General features: G+C 45.1%; 1 protein-coding gene and 1 long non-coding RNA gene across 2 annotated transcripts in view; one reads left to right on the forward strand and one right to left on the reverse strand.

Annotated features, from left to right (window-relative positions):
• LOC132244504 (uncharacterized) overlaps positions 1-15376 on the reverse strand; it is a 38202-nt gene extending 22826 nt beyond the window's left edge. Inside the window, exons 1-3 of the long non-coding RNA XR_009456019.1 lie at positions 15207-15376; positions 1387-1482; positions 412-552 (exon numbers count right to left, since the gene is read on the reverse strand). This is a non-coding gene — a long non-coding RNA (uncharacterized LOC132244504). The remainder of the gene's footprint in view (positions 1-411; positions 553-1386; positions 1483-15206) is intronic.
• A 10-nt stretch (positions 15377-15386) lies between these two features.
• Positions 15387-19115, forward strand: PIGM (phosphatidylinositol glycan anchor biosynthesis class M). Its single transcript, XM_019500661.2, has one exon. It carries the CDS (start codon positions 15685-15687, stop codon positions 16930-16932), a length of 1248 nt encoding a protein of 415 aa, XP_019356206.1. The 5' UTR covers positions 15387-15684; the 3' UTR covers positions 16933-19115.
• The last annotated feature ends 320 nt before the right edge of the window (positions 19116-19435 follow it).

Genomic DNA, 19435 nt, shown 5'->3' on the forward strand with positions numbered 1-19435 from the left:
AGGGACCAAGGTAAGGGGCCCTGGGGGAAGAAGGCAGCGGGAATCACAAGGAGAAATCAGGCAGGGGTGGGGGAGGGGCAGAGGCAACTGAGGCTGCCAGAGCCCAGGGGAAAAACGCTCAAAGAGCGGGGGGGAAGGGGGTCCCCAGGGACAGGGTGGGTAGAGGCAAGGTTTTTGGGGGGGTGGGGACAGGAAAAGGGGGGCACGGAGTGCAGGGAACGCACAAAAGGCACTCGAGCTGCAGGAGCTCAGAAGGGTTTCACCTGTCGGCGGCCATCTTGAAAAAAAGAAAAAGAAAAAAAAAAAGGGATGAAGGTGGTATTGAAATCATAGCCCGTGTCTGAAGCAAGGCCCTGCATCCTGACCTTGCCTATGTTCTAATTATGGGGGAAAAAAAATAACTGAAAATACCTTTAGAAGGGCAATAGCCACTACTCCATTTCCAGTCACTTCCGTTTTCCATTTGGCGGTGTGCTCCTTCATTGGTCCTCTGAAGAAGTCCCTTATTTTCTCACATGCAACACACTTGCAAATGGGACATGCACCTCGTTTCTGAGAAGCAGAATGAAGGGGGAGGGGGTAGAGAAAAGATCTTTCCTTTTAAAATACTAAGAAATACAGTATTTTCGTAGGGAGAACACAGAGGCAGATGCAGTTGGAGGGTAGATCAAAAAACATTCCAACTGCTCTGTTAACCCCTTATGTGCAGGATAGGATGGGTACTGCTGGCTGAGCCAAAAAATGTCTGACCCCTGTTCTCTTGAGCTGAGCCGGGTAGGCAGTCCGCTTTTGTTATGTGAGCCTGTGCTGAGAGAACTACATCCTGCAGTTAGGGATCCCCCTGTCTAGCACACTAGTGTTACTTTCTCAGCAGAAACTGCAGTTATCATATTCCTTTGCTTAAAACTCATACCCCAATTTCCAGCAGCTGTTGTATTTTTTTTGGGGGGGGGAAGGTCCTGGAAGAACCTATTCAAGAAAATATGGTAGAAGATCTAATGTAATGACACTATTAAGCAGAGTAAACAGGACTATCCACATTAATTCTCCAAGCACCTATATCAGATATTCTGTCATCTTGTAGTAAAGGATGATAGCATATTTAATGCCAAACAACATTATTTTGCGATACCACAAGCTGGCAGACATAACTATTTGTGAGCTGGCAACACATTCATTTTCAGTAAATATGAATACAGACAATATCCATTCAGTTCATTCTGTCTACCTGAACAAGATTTTCTTGATTCTTTCCATCATCCTTGTACATGCTTAAAGAGGAAAGATGAGAAGCATTCAACTTTATTTTAGAACTTCTTTTTTACAACTTCATGTTGCATCTTCATTTACAACTACTACAATAATACCTAAGGGATTAGGACTCACTGGTAAGAATCATAGTGATGAACCATCTAGCTTGTGTTCAATAGCCGATTCTTGATTACTCTCTGGAGTGTGATACCAGAACAGGGACATAATTAGCTGTGAATTCAGAATAAACAGAAGATATGCCATTTTAGGAAACCTGTGAATTTAACTGCCTCACAATGTAATAAACATTGCTGCTGTACTTTGTTTAGGACAAAATGTTTATGACTGATAATGTTTAAACACAACTAAATCTCATGCACCCCAGTGTAGATGTACTCAAAAATCTAAAAAAAAAATTGCCATGCCTCTCATCTCTGCACATGTGGGTTCCCCCAAACTTGTGTTCAAACAGCAGGCGGCGACATCTGAACCTGCTCCAATCCCCAGTGTTAGGTGTCCAGAGGAGGACAAAGAATGAAGGGCATATCTTACATGCCTTTTGTATAGCCATCTGATACATATACGAGATAGATGTCACAGGAAGATAGCATGATATATGGTAGCTTAGTGTAAACATGATGTCAGTAAGCAATGGCAGTTCTGCATCCCATACTTGGTTTGAGCCAACCTGGTTACTTTTCAATAAAAATAGAAGACCACAAAATATTGTGTATTTTTAAGATGAGGAAAATAAATACAGGGTGGCTATCCAGTTGTAAAATCCTAAAGGGCACATTTTTTTTTATCAATGAAGACAAACTTTATGTAACCCAGGTGGTACAAGATGATCTGATCCCTTCAACTGGAGAGGGGGTACAAGTGCACAAGCACTATGGCAGGTACAGAGACCCTCCTTCCCCTATCAATCAGAGCCAGGTCACCAATGGGGACTTAACCATATACCTTTTAATGAGAGAACAGTAATGGGAACATAAGTATAAACCAGGGGATACAGGGGACACTACAACACCCCAGGGGGGCAGGATTCAATAAAGGTTACACATTTACAACCATAGACATTCATCCAGTTGACACAAACAGCAGAACAAACAATATTGGTGGACAATATACAAAACATTAAGTAACAAGGAATATAGGGGTTAGGTACCTGGAGAGGGGGGAAAAGAGGGAAAACACAATGACCCCTTTCCACTGCAACAAGAATTTCTCCTCGTCACTTCACTCACTCCAAGTCATCCCAGCTGAGACTTAAACTCAGATCTCCCACATGGTAGGCAAAAACTCTACCACCCAGCCACCAGTGCTACTGCTGCTCTAAACTGCAAGGGGTCTTGACTTTCCAGGAGCCCCTGCTTCATGTCAAGCTTCCTGGCCTCTTATTGGAGGAGCTGGAAATAGAGCTGGGAACCTCTCAGGTCACTGCTCAGATCTGTGCTGGAAATGGGGAACCTCTCCTGCAGGCCGCATGCTATGCTGCTTAGGGTCCCACTCCTTCAGGTTCTCCTGGGGCAACTGCTCCAGCTCCGCTGGCCCAGCTCTTTGAAACTCCTTCTTTGTTGTCCCTCGCTGGTCTCCCCCCACCCCCGAGTCAGCTGCGCTGTCCCTTTTATCCCCCTCCAGGTGACCCAAGGGGCCAACCAGGGGACATGGAGGGTGAGTCTCTGGGGCCTGATTGGCAAGTATGGCAAAGTGGGTTGCACTCAGGCTAGCTGTCACTGGCCCCCCACCTGCCTCTGGGCATGCCACCCGCTTGTCTCGCCCACCACTCCTTGTTGGAAATTAATAATTTGGTAAATAAGGTGGGAAGCTGCCCATTTTTCTTCACACCCCAATATTAGGGGGGTGCCCGCAGCTCTGTACCATCCCTACACCGCAGCCCAAGCCTCACAGATGGCATCCAGATGTTAACAAGCACCCCAGCCACACACTGGACTCCAGAATCTTCTTGGCGGGACCCTCCTTTGATCCCTCCGCTCAGGCAGCCTACGCCGCCTTCATCCAGGCTGCCGAGCTCCTCATAGCTGGCTCCCCTCTCGGGTGTGGTTCCCTGCTCAGGACCTTCAGCCATACACAGGCCCTGGCCTCACCTCCAAGGCCAAGCAGGGTCCCAGGCCCACAACTCTGGGTGCCCCTCGCAGCAGGCACCTGGCCCTTTTGACCTTCTCAGTCCTGGCCCCAGTATGGGACAGTCGAGGGGACATTCTACCTCTGGCCTCACTAGCCCACACTCTCTCTGGGTCCCCCTTCCTGGACATGAGGGAGCTGGGGTACCTCACACCACAACTGGTACCCCAGGGTCTCACAAGGGACTCTCACTCCCCCCCTTGGGACAGCAGGTCATGGTGCTACCACAGATGTTACTTCTACCCACCCAAAGGTGAGGGCTGGGGTTTAAGCATCCCTACTCACCTTTCCCCAGGGTGGTAACTGGCCTGGCATTTCCTGGGGGCTCCTGAGCCACTGGGAGCCCCACCAGGCCACCCACTCCTGCAGGGTGCAATTTTAGGTCATACCCAGGACCAGGAGCCTCCTGATCATCCCCTACAGCTCCTCCCTTACCTCCAGATGATACAAACAGCCCTCCAACCAGACAACATTGTTGCCTGACCTCCAGCAGCAGAACTGCCCTGTTTATATGGGCAGCCCCAGATTCAAAATGGCTGCCCTCAACAGGCACCTGGCAGCTGCCAGCTCCAGGCCCTTAAAGTGGCAGGCACAAACAGTGCCCTGCCACAGTGAGGAAAAGGAATTCCAAGCCCTCCAATCATCTTTTACCCTTTCAAAACCCCTGGGCTAAATCACTACCAGCTAGCCCATCACATTTACCTTCCCTGGTTTATATTTTGAGAACTACAAGCTGCTTTGTCTCTACTAAGATTTTTACCTCACAAGTTAGTGAACTTCAGTTAGCTAACCTGAGTTAACAAAATGTCATCTTTTTAAAATTGAAGTCAAGGCCTTAAAAGGTAGCTTCATTTGTGACACGTGTGTGTGAAAAAAATTGCATTAAAAGGGGTTCAGAACTTTTAAATTAATTTTTATATCACCTACAATTATAACGTTATTTTTCCATGTCCAATAGCCCCCCAACCAGTTATGTTTCCTACAGCCATAGCTTTAAAACATATCAAAAGATTCACTTCTGAAGCAAGCTAGTAGACTCAAATATAACTATTTATAATACTAAGTACTGTTTGTAGAGTTCAGGAAAGTCCATTTAAATAAAGCATATTAAAAAAAATTATTAAAACTATTTCCTATGAAAAGTTGGATCAAATCCTCTAAATAGACACCTGTTTTTGCCATGATGTGTGAATACATATAAATGTATCCAACCTTATTACTCAAACACATTAACAGAAAAATCTAGATAATGAAGATAGCCGTATATTTATATTAACTCTCTTTGTCTAGGAAGATATCAAGCACTTTATCAATTAATATTGCAAAGTATATATTATTCATTCTAGTAGCTAATGGATGTTATCCCTTCATTACATAACCTTAACTCTGACCCCCAAACCCCAAAATATCAGAGTAAACAAAACACAAAATGCTCTTAAAGAAAAAAATGACTAATATATGTATAAATGAATGACTTCTAACATCCTCAAATGTAAGTCCACATTATGTTACCATAAATGTCACCTACAACTACATATACAACATTAGTTGCAATTATAAATGATTTACCAAAATCTACTGTAATTTGATTATTATATTAAGTTAAACTTTTCCCATTTAACAGTATCACTCACAAGAAAATACTTCAGTTCCAAAATCATGACAGCAAAAATAACACATAATAAATTACACTTCATAGGTAAGAATTAAACTTGAGTTATGATGAACACTTCATTTCTTTAATACTTGCTATGAATAATGTGTTTGCTTCTCCTTCTTCACTGTTTACTTCCTTGCTCTTAAGTGATTGTGCTTTGTATGTTAGGCCTCCTATTGCTTTTTTCTACATCATATGGCAAACATTTAGTCCTTTCTGTCTGCCTAGGTAACCAAGGCTCTTTCCTGAGCCCCCATCGTCTTGCCACCCACTTACTGTAATCACCTTCCTGGAGTTCCCCAATGCTGCCAGAATCATATTTCTGGCTTGTAGCCCTGATCCTCTCTTTCACTGACTCCCTCTCTACCACATAAAACACAAGCTCCTTCCTTCTCTGTTATAGTCAGTATTTAGCCCTGATACATCTTTCAGATCCACTACCTTTTAAAGCTGTCTGTTCCCACTTTTGTTCTGTCAGCTACTGCAGCTTCAATTCCTTGTCTGCTAGCCCCTTTTCAAAACACACCTCTTATGCAATGCATGTGTCTAACTACAACCTAGTAATAATTAAGCAGGTGGCAAAGTGTGATTGCTGGTCCTGATTGACTAGAAACTAGTCTTTTCTTTCCCTGTTACTCTGTGCATATTGCACTCCATGGTTTGTGTCAAGCCTCCTTTATGTGTTGTTTTTTCTACTGTAACCCTGGTCCACCATGCTAGGGGTGGCCTACTGCCAATTTCAGATCCCTGGGGTGCCAATGGCCTTGGTATTTCTCCCAGTCCACTGAAGAAATAGTAGCAGCTGAGCAGCAGAATACCCCAAGTTCCTTTCCTCCAGTGCAAGACATGATACAAACTGATATATACAAACTATAATCCTATATATATATATATATTAGGTTAGTTATGCATTTTTCTTTTGGTGTCATATATATATATATGGCACCAAAAGAAAAATGCATAACTAACCTAATAATACCAGTTAACAATCAACAATAAACCACCCAACATTCACATACTATACTTCACATTGCTAACAGCACTTCAAATACACGGATACTCTGACTTAACACCATGACACTCAGGGTGACAATAAAAAGCCTTTGCAGCCTATCCACTGGTCAGCAGAGGGGCAGGCAGCTCAGGGTCTGCTGGGCTCAGCACACACAACCCAGTCTTCAGCTGGGTTTTCAGGCAGCAGCTGGTAGAGGACGCTGTGGCCCCTGGCTCATCTGGTAGCCGACTCTGGCTTCTCATACTCTCAGACAGTGCTGTCCCACCCCTGGTACAACCTTAACTCAAAGGCAAGCACAAAACAAAGCAACACAAAGACCACCGTGCTTTCCAACCCCTCTTCGTCTTTCTATAGCCCTCCGCTCACCCCTCTTAGAGATTACTACATCACAAGCTTCCCTGCATGATGCTCAGTACCCCTTTCCCTTCAAATCAACCAGACCTCTCACAAGCAGCCAAAGGTGACCCAGGAATAACTCCCTCTGGTCTCGCCTTCCCTCTTATTCACACAAGGCTTGCAGGTTCCTTGGGGATAATGTGCCTGTGGGGATCAGCCTGTTGCATCCTGAGGCCCTGGCTTGGTTCTTCAGGGCTGAGCACCCCCTGGTCCCCTGGAGGTCCCCTCATGAGCTCCGCTTGGCCCAAGGGATGGATGTGCCACTGCATGGCTCCCTCTGCCATCTTCCAGTGCATATCCTTCTCTCCCCCTTTCCCCCAGAGGCAGGAAAAACCTCTCCAGGTTCACTGACAGATCACTGTTGTTTGCAAGTCTCTTACTGAGGCTTCCCTCTTCCATGATGCCTCTGCTGAGGCTGGTTTTCATTTGCCCCTAGTCTGTTATTCTCAGAGAGACAAAATTCACTACTCCCTATGGTACTTTAGAAGAGACAAACCTCTGCTTCTGCAAGCCATGCTGTGTCTGGTGTGGAGCACTCTTCTTCGAGGTACATGCACTTTAATGCTTGTTACACTATTATAAATTTTCTTTTCTATATGTACAATGCCTTGAAAATTAACAGCTGAGCCTTCTTGCCCTGTAGTGGTACTGCATTATAAGTGCTAATGAATGACAATAGTGTACACAAACGACACATGCCTCTAGAGGCTGGGGGGGGCATGGCAACCACCCACAGGCAGCAGCAGCAATGGCAGAGGTGGCAGCCGGCAGCGTTCTGGTGGCAAGTGGGGAGTTCCTGCAGGCAGCCATGGCAGGGTGCCGTGCCATGCTGGTGAGCAGCGACCACCCACAGACGCCACTGGCAGTGTCGGCAGTGACCAATCACAGGGGGTGCACCACCAATCTCAGGGGGTAGATGTGCACCCACATTCACCCCCTACGTGTTGCCAATAATAGTGTAGATTGGGGTGAGCAAAGTGCAGCCCATGGGCCAGATCCATCCAGCAGTGGACTCCATTTCCCAAGAGCCCTTGCCCACATGGCTGGGGCTTGTTTCTATGGAGACCCCAACAGCAGCTGTTGTGTGATAGTGCAAGGCAGGGGTTTCTGTGGAGACCAGCCCCAGCAGCATTTGCAGGCAGCAGTGCTGCCAGCCTCTTCCTGGTTGGAGAGGTGAGGGGTAACTGAGACGGTCTGTGCTATGGGCAAGAGTGGGGCAGGCTCAGCTGCTGCCTCCTGTGTGAGGCAGGCAGCAGCAGCAGCAGCAGCGCTGCTAGAAGGGGGGCTACAGGGGACTATGGGGAATTTTGGGGTAGCTATAGCCCCCCCAAGCTCCCACCAGTACCAGCCTGCTGGCAGGGTACGCAGCAGGGTACACAGCTGCTCCAGAGCCCGGTTTGTAGTGACAACGTGGTCCACAGACAGGGCAGAGCCATGATCTGCAGTCTGCATATCCGAGGCAGGGGCATGCAAGCTGCAGATTGTGGCTCTGCCCCAGCTCCACACCATGCTGTCAGCACTGCAAAATCCCAGCCAGGCAGTTCTGTGCCCTGCCGCATGCCAGCGCTGCTGGGGCTGATCTCCATGGAAACCCTGGCCTGGAGCTATCACAGTACAGCTGCTGCTGGGGTCTTCATGGAAACTGGCCCCAGACCTGCAGGCAGGGACTGCTGGGAAATGGAGTGTGGCCACTGGCCGGATCCAACATTTTGCCCACCCCTGGTGTAGATGGAGTTTGAAACAATAGTTTTTTTTGTCTTCATAATATATACTCTCCACTACTGAAATGCAGCAACCTACATGGGATGAAGAGGAAAATTTGATTAAGACCAGGCAAAGAGTTCCTCTGGTTAAAATACAACAGAATCTTTGATGCATACACAAAATATAGAGCACTTCAGTTTTTAAGGCCTTATATGAGAGATACAGATTTAAAAAACTGTAAACAAAAGGCCTGAGGGGTAACAGAAAATCCCTGTTGAATATTGAGATCATTCTATTCATTCCAGTTGTTATGCCCATCTGTGGCTGAGGCCACCTTTTTCTTTATGTTATACTTCTCTCCCCATATGCAACAGTCTCAACCAACTTCAGTCTCATTGGTTCTATTAGTTTTTATCTCCTGATATTTCCTAGAAGTAGCTCTTGGTAGCTTGTATAAATAAAAACAATATTTTACAGGAAAAAAAGAGATTTATGGCTTTAATAAGCTTGTCCTCCTCCCTGCCCTAATCCTTGTACTTCATGACAAATCAGGTTAAGCAAGCAGGTTCTGTTCCTGAAGCAAACCATTTGCAAGGAAAGCCTTAATTCTATGAAGAGCTTCTAGCTTTCTTTCAAGATGTTAAATTATTGATAAGTAAAATCAATTGCTTCTTCCACTCAGAAAATGTCATTCAATCACTCTTGCAGCTAAGGCAGATTTCCTGCTTTATTTACCTCACACCCCTTCTGAATTAAGCTTTCTAGCCTTTCTCTTTTCAAGGTCCAGATAAATCCTCGCTGAGGAAGCTGTACAGTCCTTAGTCCCTTTGAAGTTAATGGAAGATTTTCCTAAGCATGGACTGCAGAATTAAACCAAAAGAAAAAATTAACTGCACTTTGAACTTCTATAAACTGCTCTGAAGTCTTCCTCTGATTGGCAGTAAGATATATTTCTCAAAGGAACTGAAATCATGAAACGTGTTCCATTAACAAGGTAACACAGAAGATCCATGAACAGAAAAAGGAAAAAGATGGTAGTGGTAAGATGGTAAAAAGATGGTATCCTTAGAGGCAGCACCCTAAACGAAATGGGCTGTAAAAGACAAATGGACAAAGGAAAGCCTTGAGTAGATAAGGAGGTGTCTCACATCCAACCAGCAATAAAATATCAAAATAGCTCCTTTTTACCTTAAATAGTTAAGTCTGAAACAGAGTTTAATATTCTGTTATTGCCCATTGACTCCCATTATAACAATCATCATTAAAATCTTTTAACCTTTTGTTAAAGTCAGAGAAAAGAAAAAGGTTAAGGCACTTAAAACTTGAAGTATTAAGGCTTTCAGTTTGACACTTACATTTGTCCCCTGTAGTTATACAGTGCTTTGCAGGGGAAAAGTAAGCTTGACAGTCTTTTGGAAGCTATTTAAGGAAGTATTAATTGTATTTTGGCAGAGGGCTCCTGTTGGGGCTCCCTCCCCTGGCTTCTGCTACATGCCCCCACCAACAACCTGGAGTGCCTGCCATACTGCCGTGCCACAGGGAGAGCCCATAGGGAACTGAAGGTGAGGCAGTGTTGCTCTGTGCAGGGGAGAGCCTGCCTAATGTACGTACTGCAGTGGAGAGAGGAGGAGGAAGTGCCCTCTCAAGCTAGTGCAGTGCAGCAGGGTGGGGAGTACTCATCTGCATGTGGTGGGAAGAGTGGTCAGCTGCATAGGTGCACATAGGGCGTGCAGCCTGCTAGAGCAGCCCATGGGGCATTTGGGCCCTGGCCACTTTGAAATTGGACAGCCCTTTTTAAGACAAAGGACAACAAACACAAACAAAGGGAGAGGAAAAGAGCAACAATGAGAACACAGCTTCTATCTCTGGTGCTGACTTGCCCTTTCAGCCTTCCTGCTAGAGATACAGAGGCCCAGCAAATGGTCCAATCAGATGCTCCAAGCCCTGGCAAACCTTTCCCCATGTCAGATTCGATAAAGCGTTACTGTTGGCCTATTTTTCTGATCACAGCTCACCCCAAAAGTACTGGGGTCAAACGACCCCAGCAAGGTGTTCGTCTAACCTCCTCTTAAAGATCCCCAGCGAAGTGGTGCTGGCTCTTACCCTGGGGGTATTTAAGAAGAGGTTAGATGAACACCTTGCTGGGGTTGTTTGACCCCAGTACTTTTTCCTGCCATGGCAGGGGGTCGGACTTGATGATCTGCTCAGGTCCCTTCCGACCCTACCAACCATGAAACTATGAAACTATGATGTTACAAATGTTGCCTTGGCCAGCTAAGCAAATTCTTATTAGAAGATAAGAGGAAAGATTAGAAAAGGAAAAATAAGGTATAGAATGAAAATGACATGTGAGGGAGGGGATGACAGAAGGAACCCAAGATGTCGTTCAGAATGTAGCCAAAGCCAGCGGAAATTATGTCATCCTCCATTTCTCTCTCTAGCCAATCTGGCCAGGATACCTTTCAGGATCAGGATAATATCCTGTTAGATCCAAAATGAAGATAGGAGTAACAGATCTGATGATAAAGTCTATTCTTTGAGGTTCAGCAGCTTGCCATTCCTTTCAGTGATTCTTGAATAATCAGTGTGTAATAAGTATTAGGAAACTCATCCCATTCAAAATAACCAATTAAAACACACTACAGCTAATATAAGGCTTTCCTCCCATTGCTATAATTTTTAAGCTGGGTGCTATGCCAACATTTTAGCAGTTTGTTCTGAAGACTCTTTATTACAGTGCTGTTAACTTAAACCATTTTGTGCCAGTCTGCTGTGTCCAAGTTTTACTTTTTTTGATAACAGTTTTGTGCAACAGACAGAGTTGGATTTTTGTGACCTTGGACAAGCCTCTGAACAAAAGAATACTATAAATATGATACAAAGACATATCCTGGGAAGTATTCTTTATCCATCTTTAAAAATAATAGATGTCAGTGTTTTTTACACTGAAGAAATACTTGTATAGCCTGTCGTGCCAATCATTTCCATTTTAATTTGAGGTGGGAGGCAGTAGCATTTGGTAGATATAGCATATCTGTTAGAAATTGATCTTCAGCTGACAAGAAATAAGAGGAGTCCAAGTGAAATTTATATGTATTAGAGAAGGCCCTTTTTTAAAGAGTGCCTCTTCACTCCCATCTCGGACATCACCACAATGCCTCCTCCAAATATACATGCGAACACACTCATGGGATGGATAGGTAATCCACCTAAAAGACTTTTTCGTGGTGTATTATACTGATTTTAGAATACACAGGAGAAAACAAATATGGATGTGTGAAAAAACTGGTTCAGATTCAAAGTAATATTGAGAATATTTTGTTTGTTTGTTTGTCTTGCTCTTCTCACCAGAATGAAATTTCATTTGGCCTTGAACAAAATGTCCCAAACAAAACATTTTCTTGTCAGGCACTAATAATAAAAGCAAAGGAAATGGATTGTTTAGGTACATAAAACCACCAGGGGAGGAGTTGGTCTCTCTTTTTTCCAGTAGTCTGGTAGTTAGGGTATTTAACCAGTGTAAGGGAGAGGGAGTCCTCTCCTCTGCCAAATGGATTTGAAATCATGTCTCCCATTTCCCAGCACTGAATGCCCTACATAGCAAGCTATAGTCCATAGCAAGGTATCCATATGGGATTAGGAAGGAATGCTTCAAGATCTGTGTGCTATTAATTAGTGCCTCCAACTAGACTGTCTGTCTGGAATGTTAAATGTCACGTGACCTGCATCACGTAGCAACACACACAGAATATTATTGAAGAGAAATGTTATATAACTGAGAATTAAGCCTGCATGTCTAAATATTGAAATATAAATGAATGAATAGAAGCTTCAGGTAGGAAGCAAAATATGTTACAACATCTATGACAGCCCAACACCACCTCCAGCATAATAGGTGCCCAATCATCCATTGCCTCTGGGCTATCTGATTTTATAACCGTTTCTTGTAGATATTAACCCCCTTAAGTTTTCTGTTTTATGAATCAGTGGCTGAAGTAAAATAAGCCAAGCATTAGCAATCATAAATAATTGTACAATTAGTGGAACAGGGACCAGGACTCCCAAACTAGACAGTATTAAGAAGTGGAGTTCTCTTCTTGCTTCCTGTTGGAGCTATTCCACTTTGCACAAAATATTTAAATATTCATTGAGCCAGAGACAGAGAAAGAAAAATTGGCTGTCTAGCTTCCTGATTAGGACACTCCCTGAGAGGTAGAACACTGATTCCTGACTATCCATTTATGCAAAGTCAAACAGCAATAGGAGCTTGAGAGCATGCACCCCGACATCTAAGCACACAACCATACCCTACAGAATACCCTACTGCCTAGTGCTACTCTCCTGATAGGCAAGAGACATACATTCAAATACGCTCATTGCAAAAAGATTCAATTGAACCTGGCCCCTGCACTCTGGTAAGTCCCCCCGCCCTTCCCTCCCAAATCATGGAGTTTTTAGATAAATGGGAGCCTTCTTCTAACAGTTTTGTGAATTTAGCTTTGCTCCTCTCCCAGGTTTGGTTTGGTTTTTTTGTCCTTTTCCCCCCAGTTGAAACTATTTTGGGAACTCAGCATAAACCCATAATGAGTTTGGGGCCAACCAACACCACCTTTTCAAAGAACAAACTATTTGTTAAAAAGGAAAACATCACCCACTTCTAATCCCAAACACAGCACAAAGGGTGGGATCTACACTTCTGAAGCTGCCAAGGCCCAAGCACGGTAGTCAATGTGCAACCGAGACACAAATTAAGAAGAAAAATCTGTATTAATGCAGAAAAACTTAAACTGTTATGGGATCAGTTTTTGCCACATAATCGGGACCATTGCCCTCATAAGCCTTTGAGGCCTGAGGGAAGGCACCAGATGCTCAAAAGCTCATCCAACAGCTCTTCCCAGCACAGAGTTGGTCCAATAAAAGATGAAAGTAGGGTAGATTTGCAACTTCTAGACTAAGCAAAGTAGATATACATACACATACATATATACACACGCAAACGCGTGTGTGTGTGTAAAATACATGCACACATCTAGCACAAGCTTTTGTGAATTGATGCTCAGTTCATCTATTACGCTTAGTCCAGAAGAAGCAAATCTCCTGTTTTCTATTTGACTTCAGACTAACATGACTAAATACAACCCCCGCATAAGAACATAAGGGGCTCATCCAGATGAGCAGAAATGCTTGTTTCCCTGGGGACTAGTAGCAGTGGCACACCTTGTGTTACTGTTACTTAGCTCTGGCGAATGCCCGTGCCACACATGCTCTAGCATGCAGCAGATTACCCTGGGTGAGGTAGGGAAACCTGAAGCCAGCAACTGTGGTGGCCCTGGGAGCTGCAGCCAGGGTGCTCCTGCAGCAGGAAACCTGTCCACCAGCCAAAGCGTGGCTTCAGCCAGCCAGACTCTGGTTTTGTGCGGCATACACTGCCACTGTGTGTGCCACCCTGCTTTTTTCTGACATGTTTTTTTTTTTTAACCCTGGATTCTCTTGGGGTCAAAAAACCCGCACACTGCAAAGTAGCCTTGCGGGAAATGCCTACATGTGCAGTGTGTGAAGCTGCAGACGGTTCTGCAGTACTGCATACCGCACATCTGCGCTTGTCTGGACACACCCAAGAAGTGCCATATCGGGTCACACCAATTGTGCATCTAACCCAGTATCCAAAGTACACACCATTTGGTGCACTCATTTTCAACCGGTGACCTCATTCCTGTCCCTGTTTTTGCTTTGGTTGTCCCCCAAAATCAAGTGACATGTATCCAATAATCCCTAATAACAGGAAAAGTCTAACCTTTGCTCCACAGGTGTTGAGACCCTGTTAACCCTATGGTCAAATAGCCCGAAGTGGACACCATACAGAAAGAGCATTGTATGGATATGATCCATTCCCTCTTCCCTGGCATCCACCATGTATTGAGTTGGAGATGCTAGAGGAAACATATCCAAACGTTCTGTTCAACAACCATTAATGTATAGATCACTATGAATTTATCCAGGCCCTTTGCAAACCTGGCTGCAGTATCTGCCTCCACCTCCTCTCCAGTGGCGACGAGTTCCAGCAGTACGAGACCAGGGAGCAAAGCAGTCTGTCCTGCTCTCACCGCCAGCTTCACTACTGCCTGAACCCTGGACCCCAGAGATAGAAACCAGCTTGGGGCTGTCACACCTTTCCAAGCACTACCACGCATAAGGTGGCCATCATAGAGGACGTTCTGGTTTCTCCTCAAGAGAAAAATAGAGGACATAAAGAGAAAATGTCTATTTTCTAGAGAAAAATAGAAGACATAAAGGCGTCCTGTTTCGTATCGAGAGGACAGAGGACAACCAGACTATCCTTTTTTTTTCCACATAATCGGGACAATGGCCAGCCTAATCCTGTATAGTTCATGCCTCTTATGGGCATAGATCAACTGGGGGCATCCAAATCCCAAGACCTCCAGGCTTGGGCCTGCACGGAGGATCCCTGCCAATGGATTTGGGAGTATCTGAAGTCCCAGGGGGAGCGGCTGGGACAGAGGCTGCTCGCCAACTGTTGCACCATATGCGGTGTTTCGAATGATTGAGTTCGGCCTGCTCAACCCGTACAGTTTTTGGAACAATAGCATTCTGCTCACTCTGTGGGATTTGAAACCGGTCTGCAGGATTCAACCGGGAACACGAAATATATTAATAATTTTCAAATGGCTTTAGAGCTGGCCGGCTCTTTTTATAGTAAGACAGGCATTTTGACAACCTGCTCCTTCCTTTGCCCCTCCGGCCTCTCAAAACATGATTGTGCGACTGGCCAGTAAGTGGTGTAGTAAGGGCTTGGCACCTCCCACCTTTCACATGGATGGCACCCTCCACCAGGGAAGTGAGCCATACGTGTAATGCCTGCCAGGGGCCTCCAAGACAGAGCTCTACCCAGGCTCCCCAAACAGACAGCCCCAATACATGGCACCAAAGGGAAAGCCGGACTCTGCATGTGTGTGTGGGGGGTGGGGGGGAAGTGTTTTGCCTTTATTTCCTTTATTTTTTTTTGGTGCCTTTACTTACGTCTTAAATGGACGTCATGGCTGTGTGACGTTTAATGACGTGCGAAAGTGACAGCCGCCCGCGCAGGGGGAGCTCCCGCCAACTGCCGAGGCGAGTGCCTGGAACGTTACCAGGCAAGGAGCGGAGGTTCCGAGCGCATGCGCAGTAACACGGAACGCGCGCGCGGCGAGGCCCCGCCCCCGTGTGACGCGCCGATCGCGGAAGCGGCTGTGGGGCCGCTCCACTCAGGTAGCGGCCTCTCCTTCGCCCCCTCCCCGGGCAGCGGCTCCGAACGTTCGCGCCGCCGCGCTTACGTCACCGCCTCTCCCAGCCTGCGTGCGCATGTGCCGCCCCCTGCCCCCCTCAGTGGTAGTGTTAGGGGTGCAGGGCGGCCCCGCGTGGGGTTGGGGCTTCTGCTGGCTCTGCAGGGTGGGCAGCTGCCCCTTATCCTGGGGCTTAGCAGCTTCCCTCCCTACACAGGCACAGCTTGGGCAGCGCCATGGCACCACGCCCTTGGCGAGCAGTGGCGGTGGGCGTTGCGGTGCTGCTGCGCCTGGGGCTGGTGGTCTACGGGCAGTACCAGGACGAGGCCCTGGAGGTGAAGTACACGGACCTCGACTACCAGGTGCTCACAGATGCAGCCCGGCACGTGGCCGCGGGGCACTCACCCTACCGCCGGACCACCTACCGCTACACCCCGCTGCTGGCCTGGCTGCTTGTCCCCAACGTCTGCCTCTCAGAGCTCTGCGGCAAGCTACTCTTCATCGCTGGCGACGTGGTGGCTGCCTGCCTGGTGGAGCGTGTCCTCCGCCTGCGGGGGCTGGAGCCTGGCGCCGCCTGCAGCTACTGTGCCCTCTGGCTGCTCAACCCGCTGCCCATAGCTGTGTCCAGCAGGGGTAATGCAGAGTCCCTGGTCGCCGTGCTTGTGCTGGCCACCGTGTATTACTTGGAGAGAAGAGACATCACAAAAGCAGCTGTGTTTTATGGCCTTTCCGTGCACATGAAAATCTACCCGGTGACTTATGCCCTGCCCATCTCCCTGCACCTGGGCCATGGCAGAGGGCCAACAGAGACTGTCCCATCGAATGCATCCAAGCTTGGCTTTGCGAGCTACTTTGGGCAGCTTTTCTTCAGGCTGCTGAGCCCGGATGTGTTGCTTTTTGGGGCGGTGGCTGGCAGTACCTTTGCTGCCTTGGGCCTTGCATGCTACTCCCTGTACGGTTGGGAGTTTCTGGAGCACGCCTACCTCTACCACTTGACCAGGAGGGATATCCGGCATAACTTCTCCCCCTATTTCTACATGTTGTACCTGACTGCAGAGAGCGAATGGAGTTTTGCCCTCGGTCTCGCCGCTTTCCTGCCACAGCTGCTCTTGCTTCTAGTAGTGTCCTTGGCCTATTACAAAGACTTGGCCTTCTGTTTCTTCCTGCATACCGCCATCTTTGTGAGTTTTAACAAAGTGTGCACATCCCAGTATTTCCTTTGGTACTTGTGCCTGCTGCCACTCGTCATGCCTGCTATCGGGATGTCTTGGCATCGGGGTGTACTGCTTCTCCTTCTGTGGTTTATTGGACAGGCACTGTGGCTGACTCCTGCCTACTTCCTGGAGTTTAAAGGAAACAACACCTTTTTACTTATCTGGTCAGCAGGCTTGTTCTTCCTTTTTATTAATTGCTTCATCCTAGTTCAGATTATTTCTCACTATCATAAAGGAACACAAGTGGCCAAGAAATCCAAGGCACATTAATATTAGGTCTGTATGCAAGTCAAATTCTGCAAGCAGTTCTGTTGAGGAAGCTGCTTACCTGGGTAACTTGGTTTAGTAAAAGTGTATGTACTGTATTCAGGAGTATAGGTTGTAGCCTTGTTAGTCTAGTAAAAGATATCAAATTTACCAAAAGAACCTTGTCTGCCTATGTCTTTAGACCAACTCAGTTGGAGAAATTCTTCTTTGCAAGCTTTCAGATACAAATACCCTTCGTCAAGCTGCTTGAAGATTATTTTTACCCGAAAGCTTGCAAAGAAATTTTTTTCCCACTATTTGAGTTGGTCTAATAAAAGATACCACTTTACCAACAAAACTTTGTCTGCCTAAGTTTTGTATATACACTGCACTGAGGTGTATCTTATGCAGATGCTGCTTTCTAGTACTCTAAATGTGTTGTTTTTTTTAAACTGAGGTCTTTGGTCTCAGTTTGGGAACAGAGTCATATGAAGTTGCAGAGGGGTATTACCATGGTGAGATGCTGTCATACTCCTTAAAAATACATTTAAGCTGGTGGAAAAAAAACATGATTTAAAGCAATCAGTTATCAAATGCTTATGGACAGTACTTTTGTTTCTGCTATACATTTTTGGTATATATAACTTGTTATGTATTTGATTTTTCTTAATGAAATGGGAATGCTGCAGACCTTACAACTCGTTAACTTCCCAAAACAGTACCATTCCTGCTTTTCTATTTCCCAGAAGTTTTGTCCACATTCCTGTTCTACCAGTGTGGGAGGCTTCTACATGGTTTGATGAAAGACATTGCCTTAGGCGTTATCCACACTGGTGTTTTTTCTAAAGCTTGGCAGCACTGCACCAATGTCAGAAAAAGCTCAATAGTATTAATGCTAACTTGTCAGAGTCCAGTAATTTTACTGCTGTATTATCTAGGCCAGCTCTGAATGGTGGTGGACAAGAAGAAATAAGCTGGCAGCTGCTCTATAGGAAGGCTCTCGCCAGTAGAAACATTTTAGACCAGAGCTACTGTAGAGAGGGATCTCACAAATAGTAGTAAATTAAAGCAGACAATCCAATTGTATCTACTTTTACATTTATCATGATATTTTGTACGAGAAGTACAAAGGCTGTCTTGGCCTTACATACTGATGTTTGCAGTTTCACTGAGCAGGACATCCTTCAGTTGTTCTGAGCTGTTACCTAGCATCATTCTGTTATAATACACAACTCATCAGATCTGGTGTATGGTCTATGACAGTCACAATGGTCTAATGCATCAAAGGATGAAGCAGTAGGCAGCACAGTATGTGGGGCTGTTTCTTTTTGTCTGCCTTGAGATGTTCAACACGCTGCCTTACATTTGATATCTGCTGGCCTTTCTCTTAAATACATATCACCAAATAATCTGACTTCTTTTCTCTTTAATTATGTCATCTGAATTGTTAATATTTTTTGTCTATATGGGAGATGGAGTCTGTCTCAGGGTTTTTTAAAGCATGCTACGGTATCTTGTTTTCTATCATTCCAATGGTGTGAGCGCTTAAAAATGAAAATTACTTTTACTTGGCTGATTTTTATTTTTTTTTTAATAGGGATAGATTTTTTGCAGTTATATCCTAACCTTGGTATGGAACAGTCCATTAATAGTGTTGTATATCAGTGTGCTGCAGGATCTAAGGAAGTATTTATGTCCCCCACAACTTTTATCAATTTTTTTCTTTTCACCATTGGTAAGTACAGTGTGTTTGTACACTGAATAAGCATGAGACCAGAAACGTTCCAGGTGTGAAAGCATTATCACATACAAGGTTTGGTGGCCTGCAGCTAACAGGATGGATTGCTCTTTTTTCTTTTATTCCTCTGTAATCAATGCATATGAAACTATCTATAAATACCAGGCAATGTGGGTACCTTTTCTGTAAGCAGGGTAGTTCAATATTTGTTTTTATGTTCAGTTAAAACAATTCATTCCTACCCTCATTTTGTCCTTCATTTGTCTTTTTAAATTGTGATCTTCGCAGGATCATCTTTGCTATTTTATACTGTAAGGAGCATACTGTAAGCCATCCTTATTTATGATAAAGGAAAGATTCTTAAGATTTTTTGTTTATGGGCTGGAAACTGCTCATGGCAATGTGACAGTATGATGTTAAAGATGCATTGTACTGTGAAGTACTGAAAATAAATTTTTTTTTTAACTTCTTTTATTTGTGTGTATTATTCTGCATTCCTTTTTAAAGTCGTTCACAAATCTGAACATCAATCTAAAATAAACATTTAGAAGCCAAAAATACTGTTTTATTATGAAACATGCCTTTGGAAAAAAAAATCTGGATGAGGAAAGAATTACATTGTTTGATATGCAGTTAATGCATTTTTCCTGGAATAAATCTCTAAATTGCCTCATTTCTAATAACAAGAAGGATTTTTTTTGAGGCTTATGCCCACTACCTTCTCCTATAACTGATCTCTCTCTCTCTCTCTCTCTCTCTCTCTCTCTCTCTCTCAGGAAAAGAATAGGT

The sequence above is a fragment of the Alligator mississippiensis genome, chromosome 1 (assembly GCF_030867095.1).
Source record: "Alligator mississippiensis isolate rAllMis1 chromosome 1, rAllMis1, whole genome shotgun sequence".
Taxonomy (NCBI): Eukaryota; Metazoa; Chordata; order Crocodylia; family Alligatoridae; genus Alligator; species Alligator mississippiensis.

Bases quoted from the DNA above. Each gene is read 5' to 3' on its own strand.
- PIGM (XM_019500661.2), top strand. From the start codon at position 15,685: ATGGCACCACGCCCTTGGCGAGCAGTGGCGGTGGGCGTTGCGGTGCTG.